At 40.1% G+C, this 14,340-nt stretch overlaps 1 protein-coding gene across 1 annotated transcript in view; it reads right to left on the bottom strand.

The window, feature by feature from the left end:
* The window catches only part of LOC143256174 (protein spaetzle 3-like), a 48,076-nt gene extending 34,940 nt beyond the window's left edge, over positions 1 to 13,136 (bottom strand). Inside the window, exon 1 of the mRNA XM_076513034.1 lies at positions 12,927 to 13,136. Within this exon, the coding sequence (XP_076369149.1) occupies positions 12,927 to 12,941 (15 nt within the window). The 5' untranslated portion in view covers positions 12,942 to 13,136. The remainder of the gene's footprint in view (positions 1 to 12,926) is intronic.
* Between the last annotated feature and the right edge of the window lie 1,204 nt (positions 13,137 to 14,340).

Here is a 14,340-nt window from a genome sequence, read left to right as displayed (position 1 = left end):
GCCTCCTCCCAGTGGGTAGTACTTCAGACTGACATTTGATTGACTGTAAAATTTCAGCCAAAAGGAAAGGAAAATAAATTTCTTATTTGTTATTTCAAGCAAATATTCTTTTTAAATACCTCAAACATCCAAGGAAGCTGGGTTTCTGGGTTTGCTCTCACACAACAAGCGTAGAAAGCTATTTCTTTCAACGTATGCAAGTTCAGCTAAAACCGAAATAAGGATGATACATTTTTCAAGGCTCACTTAACAGCGAATCATTTAGTGAAATTTGTAACTTGCACTTAAAGATAATGGACATGAATCTTTGCTATGTTACGTAGCCCAACAGTGCAGATGACGTATTGAGGGTGAAAAGAAAACAACCAATGAATATTAGAATCCTTCTACACCTCATTTCTTCGTCGTTTGAAAAACGTCCAATTGGGTCCGGATGAGGAAACTGTCGAATATGTGAGGGTTTCTTTATAAGAGTGGACATCAGGAGTCCAAGTTGAAGACGTCAGAGATTCCTTGTAAGGATGGCCACCTAGACCTCACTCTAAACATACTAGAGATTCTTTGTAATCATGGATATATATAACTCCATACACGACACTGTGGAGCTTCTCAAACTGTTTCTTTAACGTTTAAAATCTGTAAATGTCTTCAACAAAATGCCAGACAAGATCAATATTTGCCTTTTACACGTGTATAATACACGTTTATAATCTGGATATGTTTAATTAAAATACATTTTAACTTTGGGTTTATCTCTAGTTTGAAAAAGCTATTAAATGTTTGACAGCTCCCTATTTTCTCACTGAAACCACAAATGGGTTTGTGAACATAACATCAGGAATCATTGCCCTGAAAGCTGGAATACAGAGCGATGAAATCAGATTTACATATACAGGCCCCTCCCTAAAGCTTATCAGTTCCGTTTACATGTACAGACCTCTCCCTGAAGTTTATCAGTCCGGTTTACATATACAGGCCTCTCCCTGAAGTTTATCAGTCCGGTTTTACATATATAGGCCTCTCCCTGAAGTTTATCAGTCCGGTTTACATATACAGGCCTCTCCCTAAAGTTTATCAGTCCGGTTTACATATACAGGCCTCTCCCTGAAGTTTATCAGTCCGGTTTACACATACAGGCCTCTCCCTGAAGTTTATCAGTCCGGTTTACACATACAGGCCTCTCCCTGAAGTTTGTCGGCCCGGTTTGCACATACAGGCCTCTCCCTGAAGTTTATCAGTCCGGTTTGCACATACAGGCCTCTCCCTGAAGTTTATCAGACCGGTTTACATATACAGACCTCTCCCTGAAGTTTATCAGTCCGGTTTACATATACAGGCATCTCCCTGAAGTTTATCAGTCCGGTTTACATATACAGACCTCTCCCTGAAGTTTATCAGTCCGGTTTACATATACAGGCCTCTCCCTGAAGTTTATCAGTCCGGTTTACATATACAGACCTCTCCCTGAAGTTTATCAGTTCGGTTTACATATACAGGCCTCTCCCTGAAGTTTATCAGTCCGGTTTACATATACAGGCATCTCCCTGAAGTTTATCAGTCCGGTTTACATATACAGACCTCTCCCTGAAGTTTATCAGTCCGGTTTACACATACAGGCCTCTCCCTGAAGTTTGTCGGCCCGGTTTGCACATACAGGCTTCTCCCTGAAGTTTGTCGGCCCGGTTTGCACATACAGGCCTCTCCCTGAAGTTTATCAGTCCGGTTTACATATACAGGCCTCTCCCTAAAGTGTATCAATCCAGTTTACACATACAGGTTTCACCCTAAAGTGTATCAAACCAGTTTACACATACAGGCCTCATCCTAAAGTGTATCAATCTAGTTTACACATACAGGCCTCACCCTAAAGTGTATCAATCCGGTTTACACAACGTTTGGTTAAAACAACGCGAACTTAATTCGGATTACTAAACATCTAATATAACCAAAATACAAGAAAACTAAACAAGCCAGATAAAGTTAGCTACATAAAAAATTCCCAAATTACGAATGTAGAAGACTTCCTTATAATCAAGTTCCCAGGCTGTGTGCTCTACCAAGCAGTTCTGTTGCATCAACCTTTGAAACGAAATTACAGGAAGCCCTTCAGTACCAGTAATCTTTAGGTAACTAAGAACCTATAGTCTGCCAAATAACTTGACGTCATAATGTGACGTCATATTTAAATTATTTTGTTTTAGAGATATCGTAGACAGAGCAGGTAGTGTTGCTATAGAAGATTATAGACTGAATGTGCCTGGAGTGTAAAACGGTACAGTTCATGAACGTGAATCTATGTTCCAAATTCATTTTATTCCAAATTCATTTTATTATAAATTGGTTTTCAATTTTAGGCTTCTTTCTTTGCCTTATTATTACGATAGACAGTTTTTACCATCCCACCACCAGGTGAATCATATTAACAGTACTCTTTACAAAGACAATTTTACCATCCCACCACCAGGTGGGTCATACTGACAGTACTTTACAAAGCCAGTTTTACCATCCCACCACCAGGTGAATCTAACTGACAGTACTTTACAAACACAGTTTTACTATCCCACCACCAGGTGGGTCATACTGACGGTACTTTACTATAATTTTCAAATAAAATGAATTTAATAGAGATATAATGGTACGTGAACATTTGGATATTTTTTCACCAATAATCATAACACTTGAGTAACCCACCCAAACATGCATCATTGTATGATAATCGTCAATTTATAGAACATCAACAATATAATTTGTTTAAATTAGTTTTTGGTAATATAGTTTGAACACACCTGTTTAAAAGGTACACAGTTACAGGTTAATTCGCAAAACGATACGCAGTCATGACGCACGACCTGACTTTGTTTGTTTGTTTTCGAATTTCACGCAAAGCTACTCGAGGGCTATCTGTGCCAGCCATCCCTAATTTAGCAGTGTAAGACAAGAGGGAAGGCAGCTAGTCATCACCACCCACCGACAACTCTTGGGCTACTTTTTCACCAACGAATAGTGGGATTGACCGTCACATTAAATTTACTTTTTATTGCTCATCATACTATGTGCAAGTACTATATATAAACTATTAAGGAATTATTAAAGTCACGAATGTAACAGAGAGTCAATGGTTCTTAGATGATTTTATTCTGTTTAGATACAGAAATAGAAGTGAATAATTTACATGTTCCATCAACCGTTTTATCCGGGAAGTTTTAGTTATCACTACTAACAAATCTACTTCTGTGTAATTACTACCTGAAAAACTACAGAATGTGTCATAGCATGATGCTAAGGGGAATTACAAATAATGCCTGTTATTTGGAAACGTTCCTATACCTTGAAAACTTGACGAAAAGAAACGTCCGATCGACATTCAAAGAAACTCGTAATAAACAAGTCCTGTGTGCTGTTTCATTTCATGTACACTAATAGTTTGTCATGGTTTCACTTTTTAAAACTATTTGCGTCTCGACGGAGCAAACTCACGGAGAGAAAAATAAAGAAAAATAAATATTTCGACTGGGTTGAAACAGTGCGTTTCTGTCGGGTTGAAACACATGTAGTGCTGTGAAACAGTGCGTTTCCGTCGGGTTTAAACACGTTTAGTGCGGTGAAACAGTGTGTTTTTGTTCGGTCTAAACACTTGTAAAACTTTGTGTTTGTATGTGTAATGGTATTATTTCAAAATAACATAACTAAACTGAAACGTTTGTGTGTATGTATATATATACTGATATCAGAATTTTATGCAACATGGCTACAACTGGAAGATTGATGTACGAGATCTGATCAACAACTTCTTATAGGTACCAGTACAGAGGACATGAGCTTCACTGAGGTGTCTACAAAGTATAAATAGTGATCTATCCCACAAAGCCATTTCTCCAGACCTTATATTTGTGTTATGAAAAACTTGTTCAAAGACAGACGTTTATCTTGTTCCTGTCGTAATATAACTGGACAGAAAAGAAGAACAACATGTTTGTATCAAGTTTTGTGCGAAAAAAACACGTTTGTATCGTGTTCTGTCTAAAGAATGGTAAAGGAGGAACAGAAATCCTCAAAATGTTAAGAACTGCCTTTGGTGATGACTGATTAAGTAAGGATGTTGTTTATCAGTGGATAAAACACTTCCAAGATGGCCGGGAATCAGTAAAAGATGACCCACGTTCTTGGTCGACCGTCGACATCGTCCAGTAATATGCTGAGACGGTCGCTCAGATGTAAAATTCCTGTAATAAAAAAATCAAAGTTGATCATGTCACTGGTTCCTTCATCATGACAACATGCTGATGTGTCTGTTCTGTAATGCCACTCCTGTAACACTACTTCTGTAAAACTGTTGGCAGAAAAATAAAACATTCCTGTAATATCTCTCCTGTAATACCACTTCTGTAATACCACTCCTGTAACACCAGTCCTGTAATACCTCTCCTGTAATGCCACTCCTGTAACACCAGTCCTGTAATACTGTAATACCACTGTAATACCACTCCTGTCCTGTAATACCACTCCTGTAACACCAGTCCTGTAATACCTGTAATACCACTCCTGTAATACCACTCCTGTAATACCAGTCCTGTAATACCTCTCCTGTAATACCACTCCTGTAATACCTCTCCTGTAATACCACTACTGTAATACCACGCACCACGATTCTCACGATCAGTCATTGTATGTTTTTTTTATGCAACCAAAAGTCAAAAGTAAGTTGAAAGGAAAAATATTTGATGGCATTTCAACAATCAGTAACAATGTGAAAACAGAACTTAGTCACATAACAGTTAGAGTCTTCCAGCATTGCTTGGGAGGAATGTTGGAACAAGTGTGTATCAGCCGAAGGAGACTACATTGAATGATATAACATATAATACTGATGTATTATGAGCTGGGGATATTATTGAATGATATAACATATAATACTGATGTTTGTACGTTATTCTTTGCAATAAAAGTGAAGTGTTAGAACTTTTTGATCAGACTTCTTGGAAAACCTGTGTACACTAATAACATTATTTTTATATAATACTGGTATATTTCGACCAGTTGTTAAAATATACGGCAACAAAACATGTTGACCAATAGTTAAGATATACCACATTAATACATGTTGACCAGTAGTTAAGATATACGGCAACAAAACATGTTGACCAGTAGTTTAAATATACGGCAGCAAAACATGTTGACCAATAGTTAAGATATACCACATTAATACATGTTGACCAATAGTTAAGATATACCACATTAATACATGTTGACCAGTAGTTAAGATATACGGCAACAAAACATGTTGACCAGTAGTTTAAATATACGGCAGCAAAACATGTTGACCAATAGTTAAGATATACCACATTAATACATGTTGACCAATAGTTAAAATATACGGCAACAAAACATGTTGACCAGTAGTTTAAATATACGGCAACAAAACATGTTGACCAATAGTTAAGATATACCACAACAAAACATGTTGACCAATAGTTAAGATATACCACATTAATACATGTTGACCAGTAGTTAAAATATACCACATTAATACATGTTGACCAGTAGTTAAAATATACCACATTAATACATGTTGACCAGTAGTTAAAATATACCACAACAATACATGTTGACCAGTAGTTAAGATATACCACATTAATACATGTTGACCAGTAGTTAAGATATACCACATCTGTCTACTGAGGAGAAGAGGAAGGGTTTTACTATTATTTATTTGGTTGGTTTGTAGTTTTATTGTACAAAAACTAAGCTGTCTGCGCCAAACATCCAGTAAAAAATTAAAATTAAAGTAAAATTATTAAAATTCATAAAAGAAATCTAGGTAAAACGAAATAAAGTTTAGTTTTTGAATTTGAAACAAAAATTACGTTAAATCCAATTTTTACATCTAGTTTACAGCAGTAAGAGAAAAATCCCAGTAATACAAGTTGCAAAGGACTTTCTTTAGCATAACTGTAATTATCATAACTCACCAGGATAACTAACAGATAAGTAGAAAAACCACCATCAGTCACCTGAAGTTGGCTTTTCCAGTCCTGGTTCTGAGTTATTTGACGTTATGACCGTTTTATTATTTCAAATGTACTTTGATTCTTAAAAGGGAATCACATTAAAAAAGGTCTAATTTATAAATTAAAAACTTAAATAGCATGAGAAACATTAATAGCCTTTAAAAACTAAAAACATTTGTAAGATAGACAGTGTCACCATCACCAAAAACACTGTCTAATGTTATGGATAAACCTTGAGACAAAATAATTTAAAATGGTGTCGTCGTTGAGAGTCGTAACGACAGCAAGACAATAAAATGTGGCTTATTGTGGCCTGAGTATCACACTGACCACACATTGCTGCATCAGTCCCAGATAAAAAAAAACAATGAGTTAAAAAACTGTGACCAATGTGTAGTCCAGTTAGAACAACTTCCTCCTTCCAATCCTTTCGGTAACAAGACGGCCAAAGTCCAATATAGGGTTTTATTTGGAAAAGCTTGTTTTCACGTTGCTCACTTAAAGTCGAGTTCCAGCTGGTACGGAGCCGAGCCTTGAATACAGGACCATAGTCCAGGTATGGAACAGGCACAGTGGTGATAGTGCCAGAGCAGATAGATTTAGCTGCGGTGTCGGCGAGCCCGTTCCCGTCAAAACCAACGTGGCCTGGTATCCAGAAAAACTGGATAGAAGTAGATGGTAAAGAGAAATGGCCTAGTCGGTTTTGAATATCGGTGAGAACAGGATGAGAACAACGTGAAGCGATTCCAGGACCAATAGAAAACTAAGCAAGTCAGTTTAAATAGTGCAGTTTGAGTACTGCTTAGCTGCTATGTGATCCAGGGAAGAGAAATGGCATACAGTTCAGCAGTCAACACAGAAGCTGTAGAGGGGATTTTGTGTGCAACCACTGAACCACAACAAACCATGGCAGAGCCCACACAGTCACCTGATTTTGAATCATCCGTATAAATAAGAATGGTTCAAAAGATGTTCAGCAAATAACAGACAATATTTCCAATAGGGAGTGTCTGATTTTTTCAGATGACTTAAATAAAAGTCACATTTGGTGACTGTAATAAGCCGTGGTGGGATGGGCTGACAAGTGAATACAGCAATGATATTTAAGGACAGAACCAATTCATCCAACTGTGCCTGGACACTAAGGCCAAAAGGAGCAATGGCAGACGGTCTGGTCTGAAAAAGTATGGCCCATCGAGGAAGGAAAACACAACCCCAGGTGGGATGCTTTGGTAAGGAAAGAAGTTTCGAAGCATACGGTAAAGACAATTGCAAACAGCTTAAGTGCAAAGAAGGTTCATGAGACTATGTATGAGCTCTGAACTGGGGAAGTGTGGAAAACCCCAGTACAGAGCCGAAGTCCTTGATGATAACTGAAGTCCAGTGTCTTTAGGGCCGATGGTCTGGCAGAACCATAGACCAGTGATCCATAGTCAAGTTTTGATCGAATAAGAGCACGATATATCTTTAGCATAGAACACTGATCCACTCCACAAAGTGGTGGAAGAGAGGACACGGAGGATGTTTACTGCTCTTGTATACTTGACCCGTAGCTGCTTGATGTGTGGTATAAAGGTCAACTTACGGTCAAAGATAAGCCCCGAGAACTTAGTTTCAGGGACCACAGGCAGCACAACTTCACTGATACGGAGTTCAGGATCAGGGTGAACACCCCGTTGGCGGCAGAAGTGCATGAAACGGTTTTAGAGAGAGTTTACTGTGATTCACTTCAGTAAACAATTGAGGGCAGTCTGTAGCTGCCGTTCAATATACCTCATGTTCGACGACTGACATGAGATGTGAAAGTTGTCGAAATAGACCTCGTTTGCAACAGTAAGAGGGAGTTGTTCAGTGATAGCATTAATCTTTATACTGAAAAGTGTGACACTCAAAACACAGCCATGAGGGACTCCAAGTTCCTGAAGAAAAGAACGGGAAAGTGTTGAACAAACACGAACTTAGAATCTTCTGTCCTTTAAAACATTTTAATTTGAAATGGGCAAATTACCACGCAACCCATGTAAATGGAAGTCTCGCAAAATGCCATACTTCCATGTCGCATTATGTAGTGTCAAAGAATATTGATAAAAGATGTTGTCGTTTGAGAAAGTCTTCTCTGATTAACGTTTCAACTCGAATCAAGTGGTCCGTGGTGGAGCACTGTCGTCAGAGCCTACACTGGGTGGTCGAGAGGTGGTTGTTTGATTCGAGGAACTAAACAAGACGAGCATTAACCATCCTCTCTAAGGTCTTACAGAGACAGCTCGTCAAAGCAATTGGACGGTAGTTTGAAGGAATCTTGGAATCCTTCCCAGGCTTATAGAAAGGTAGAACAATAGCCTGGACACTAGGCATCAGGAAAACATTCTAGTGCCACATCCGGTTAAAACAATCAGAAGAATAGCAAGAGAAGCAGGAGATAGATGGCGCAGCATGTCATAGTGTACATCATCAGGTCCATCCGATGTACTTACTGCCAGACCGACGAAGGGCCAATTTGAGTTCCACTAGTGTAAAGAGACAATTATAATCATAGAGATGATCAGCTCAAAAGGAAAGAGGTGATTGCTCTGCCCGAGTCTTGATGGCTAAGAAAGTGGAGGAAGAAGCAAAAGTTCTAGATACCCGGGAAAAGCTTTTACCTCGAGTATCGGAGATGCTCTGGGTAATCAGCTACTTTCTGGCCATCAGAGAGCAAGATCGAGATGGGGACAGAATTATATTGCCCACCGACGTTTCGAATCTTGTCCCATATGACTTTGGAACTAGTGGTGGAAGATATGCCAGTTGTGAAGTTAATCCAAGATTTCTTCTGGTTTTGACGTCTTACCCACCGAGCATGTGCACGGGCCTGCTGGAAAGCGAATCAGTTTGAGAGTGTGGGATACCTATGGAAAGTATCCCAGGCCCGTTTTTGAGTCTTCCGTGCCATGTGGCAGGCAGGATTTCACCACGGACGAGAATATAGTGGAAAACGTGTCAAGGTTTCAGTAATACATTAAGCAGCTGCTTGTATAATACAGTCAGTTACTGCTGCCACACAGTCGTCTGTTGATGGGAGGATCGAGTTCTGTGAGAACAGTGAAAGTGGGCTAGACTGCCTGATCCAGCTTCCACCAGGGCAGGTGGGTCGCGCGGCATCGACCACGACCAATCTCTCTCAAAAGTATAGGAAAATTATCACTGCCTCATGAATTATTGTTAATCCTACATGAAAAATGGGAAAATAATGAAGTGGAACAAATTGAGAAATCAACAGCAGTAAAGGACTGACTAGGTGCATGAAAATAAGTAGAAGAACCAGTATTGAGAAAATAAAGGTTGTTATCAGAGAACATACTGCTCTATAGAGCGACCCCTCTTATCAATATCAGCACTTTCCCAGAGAGGACTAAGACCATGAAAATCTCCTAGGATTAAAAAGGGAGACAGTAACTGCTCAATGAGAGCATCCAGTTCTGATTGATCATAGGTCTCTCCAGGAGACAGGTAGAGAGAACAAACAGTGATGGCACAATCCAAAGAAACACCGATAGCTACGGCCTTCAAGGGTGTGTCAAGTGTCAAAGACAGGGTGAGCACATGCTACTAGACTAGCAGCGCCACCCATCCGTGCTCTCGTCAATCACACAATATGTGATTTATGTACAAAGAAAACTGCCGAAAGGTGACTGTATCGACAGGTTTCAGAAATGTTTCCTGTAAGGAAAGACATACAGGATGGTAGGAAGCAATCAGTGTTTTGATGTCATTCAGATTAGAGTGTAAACCTCGACAGTTCCATTATATCAAAGTGCCTATTTTTATTTATGTGTAGGCGAATTGGGTAAAGAGTTCTTCTCTTTACGACCGTGTCTATTTTCTTTATTCGAGAAAGGTCTATCGACATCCATGGATCCTGCCTTGGGTCGATTCGGCAAGTCTTTGTTGTGGAAAGAGGATCCCAGTGACTGAGGACGTGAACAAATAATCATTTTGCATCTTGGGACGGTAGACGAAAATATACCCGAGGAAATACCTGTACCCAGAACCAAAGGATGTGGATCTTGGGGTTTGTCGGAATGTATGTAAGGGACAGAGATGGGTGTTAAAGTCGATTCATCAACTTTCTTAATCATGAGGTCAAACGTCTTTTAATATGGTTTTAGAACGATTCTTTCGGATACATGGAGAGATCTGTCTGCATCGAAGTGCAGCAGTAAACGTCTGAGATGGAGTGATGATCGGACACATGGAGAGATCTGTCTGCAATGAAGTGTAGCAGTAAACGTCTGAGATGGAGTGATGATCGGACACATGGAGAGATTTGTCTGCAACGAAGTGCAGCAGTAAACGACTTAGATGGAGTGATGATCGGACACATGGAGAGATCTGTCTGCAACGAAGTACAGCAGCAAACGTCTGAGATAGAGTGATGATCGGACACATGGAGAGATCTGTCTGCAACGAAGTGCAGCAGTAAACGTCTGAGATGGAGTGATGATCAGACACATGGAGAGATCTGTCTGCAACGAAGTACAGCAGCAAACGACTGAGATAGAGTGATGATCGGACACATGGAGAGATCTGTCTGCAACGAAGTGCAGCAGTAAACGTCTGAGATGGAGTGATGATCGGACACATGGAGAGATCTGTCTGCACTCCTACTGTAGCAGTGGAACTAAGTGCAGCAGCAAACGACTGAGATGAACTTTCGAGCCTCGGGGTAAGAAATGTTGTGAACCATTTTCAAACGCTGTACCTTTTTTCTTTCATTTACCTAGGTAACGAAAGTAAAATGGGTGAGATCCACCACAGTTAACACAATGAGGGTCTATTTCACACTCATAAGCATCATTGTCCTTGCCACCGTAACGAGCACAGGCCAAGGAGTCGCGACATGATGTATTTGAGTGACCAAACTGCTGACATTGGAAACATCTGAGATTACTTTGCAATTTAAAAAAACTACCTTAATGGTAGCATGTGGACGTGGTGATGTAAATGTTAAAATGAGGATACTGGTCAGCATCATAATTCCATCTTTGCGTGTGGAGATACACCTCACTGTAGAAATACCATGAGCGAGAATCTCTGACTCAGGATGTTCTTCAAGCCCCTCTCAACAATAACTCCTTGTGATGAGTTCAAAGTAGCATGAGGTGTAACCTCAATAGGTATATTCCTAATCGCCTTTGAATGCAATAGGAGTTCACTGTGTTTGGATGTGGATGTTTCCACCAATATGTCACCAGATCGAAGCTTTTAGACTGATTTTGGAGAGCTAGCAAGTCTTCTCAGTTCCTTCTGAATAAAAACGTGAAAAATTTGCTCTAAAGATTTCTTTGATAAAGAATGTAGTTTTAAAAAATCAGGTACAACAGGTGTTACAGATGTTGAAGATTGCTGCTCAGAATCATCAAGATGTGGTCGTTTACCTGTGGACTCTTATTATCATTACTTTATTTTTATTTGGTTGATCCATAATAAAGGAAGAATATTTCAGTGCCCGCTGACCCAACCCACCATGGAGCCCTACGAGGGTACGCACTACAATGCCAAACAAGGACATTGCAGCAACATCAGGATTTCGTGAGCACTATACCCAAACACCAGCATGAGATACAATGTCCACAACGTCCGTTAGAACGTCCAACAGTGGTACTTGGTTAACTCTAGTTCAAGTGAATCAGCCGATTATCCCTGGGGAGGTGGCACCCCCAAGGCCGCCCGTCTACAGGAATTGAAGAATAAAGTGGTGTGTTAGGGTTGGACCCCTCAACACCAGGATCCTCTTCTCCTCTTCACGGGGTCACCACGCACGGCAAACACGTGGGTGGATCTCAGAAGAGGTAAACTGAAAGAACAGAACCTTATTTGGGAGGTCCCTCACCAGGAAAGGAATCCACACCGCGGAGGGGGGTTAGAAATTAGAACAATGAAGAAGTATTATAGCAGTAAATTAGCGTAGCGTAGTTATGAAGTGATAAAACGATGTGTAGTAGCACAACTGTGTAAATAGAAGCGAAGTGGGAAAACAGTGTCCCGATGCACCAAGTAAATTATATGTGCACATAAATCCTGTAATGTTTACCCTACTTACAGCACGACTCTACAGATCCTATTATGTTAACCCCACTTACAACACGACTCTACAGATCCTATCATGTTAACCCCATCACACCACGACTCTACAGATCCTATTATGTTAGCCCTACTTGCACTAAGAGTGGGCCCGGCATGGCCAAGCGTGTTAAGGCGTTCGACTCGTAATCCGAGGATCGTGGGTTCGAATCCCGTTTTCAGCCGTAAGGGCGTGATAATGTGACGGTCAATCCCACTATTCGTTGGTGAAAGAGTAGCCCAAAATTTGGCGATGGGTGGTGATGACTAGCTTCCTTCCCTCTGGTCTTACACTGCTAAATTAGGGACGGCCAGCGGAGATAGCCCTAGAGTAGCTTTGCATGAAATTCAAAAAAAGCAAAACAAACAAGCACTAAGAGTGTGCTTCATTAGGTCATCTGAAGATGACCTATAAATACGATTCCTTTTTTATCACAGGTATTGTCACATTACAGTAACGAGTATTCTGCTATTAGAGATAACTTGAGTCATGTTCGTAGAACCACACGGGTTAAGGCGCTTAAACTGTAACCTATTTACGAGATGATGAATTGGAGTTCTAAAGAGCTTCACGCACGTGATTCCTGTCGTACGTTTCTGTGCACGTTGTTCCTATAAATAAGATTACCTTTCCAGCTGCAGAGATTTCAATCATTCGGTTTAAACGTTTCAAACAGCTGTAACAAACACCGTTTCATCGTATTGAATTATTATACAGAAAACCGACGTCAAAACCTAATCAAAGTATACACAAACACAAGGGGACATACACACCACATATACATGTGATTTTTCTCAGATAAATAGTATCCTTACCTTTAAAGTGTTCATCTTGAAGTTACGTAAAGATAAAGTTTGTCACAAACCGACTATCACCCACTACGCTCGCGTGACTGTTAACGTTCTATCCTGAAGCACGTGTTGCGACGTGTTTGATAGTTTAAGGAGGAGTCCGTTTATTTATTAAATGGCATCGGTCATTTTGCAACGCCAAAGTCGTGCCACACCGTCAGAGTGGGCGGATGTGATCGGGTGTTGGTTAGAGGAGGAAGTATAGGATATCGAAACCTGTGTCAGATATACTCAGTATCGTGATGCAATATTAGATTATTTTGGTTAAATAAATATTATCTCTAGGCGGTTCTCACGACTGCTTGTGTATAACTGGGAGTGAAGGCGCCTTGGATCAACCTGGGTTGGGCACAGGACCGAAGGTCGTCTTTACCGAGCACCTTATGGACTGTGGGAAGGCCCTTAATCTAGCTGAATTAAGTCGTTTTCTTAGAGGTCGGGCCCTTGTTAGAATTCTATCCCATGCTTAATGACTATTTAGTGTACTGACTGTGGCTACTTTCACATCTCGCGAGGTAACCTAACCAGTGCTACCTGTGAAATTGATCTGAAATCCCGTCTGCACGTGTCAGGGACGTCACGATTAGGATCCGATCTGCAGCGAGGGTGGGGAATAATTTAATGTTCTGCGTGATATTCAGGTATTTATATTAAAATCATTAATTAAAATCATGACTATAGGTGGCCTTGCACAGTCCAGAAGTTACTGATGAACACGTGGTCTGTTTCCTCTGAGCACGTGTTTTCAAAAAAACGACTTACTGCACAACCTGAAACACCTTCTTGTAAGAATGTGTATGTTTCAGTTTTCTTTCTTTCTATCGCCCTACCCTATCCCTCTCAGCAGTAAGTTTGAAAATTTATAACGCTAAAACCAACTTACAATATGCGTAGTGGGCACAACTCAACCAGTTTAGAGCTTTATATATCAGTACAAACAAAGAAAGAAAACTTTTGTACTCGAATACACTCTAGTCTTTACTGATAATGACAAGAAAAGCAGTTGTTACAGCGATGAAAGTACCTGAAGTATGTGTCTGTATCAGAGATAGGAATGACGGTTTACACAAAGTATGTGTCTATATGAGAGATAGGAATGACGGTTTACACAAAGTATGTGTCTGTATCAGAGATAGGAATGACGGTTTACACAAAGTATGTGTCTGTATCGGAGATAGGAATGACGGTTTACACAAAGTATGTGTCTGTATCGGAGATAGGAATGACGGTTTACACAAAGTATGTGTCTGTATCGGAGATAGGAATGACGGTTTACACAAAGTATGTGTCTGTATCAGAGATAGGAATGACGGTTTAGACAAAGTATGTGTCTATATCAGAGATAGGAATGACGGTTTACACAAAGTATGTGTCTGTA

The sequence above is a fragment of the Tachypleus tridentatus genome, chromosome 7, assembly GCF_004210375.1.
Source record: "Tachypleus tridentatus isolate NWPU-2018 chromosome 7, ASM421037v1, whole genome shotgun sequence".
Taxonomy (NCBI): Eukaryota; Metazoa; Arthropoda; class Merostomata; order Xiphosura; family Limulidae; genus Tachypleus; species Tachypleus tridentatus.
Note: the sequence above shows the minus strand (reverse complement) of the source record. Positions and strands in the feature narration are given on the sequence as shown.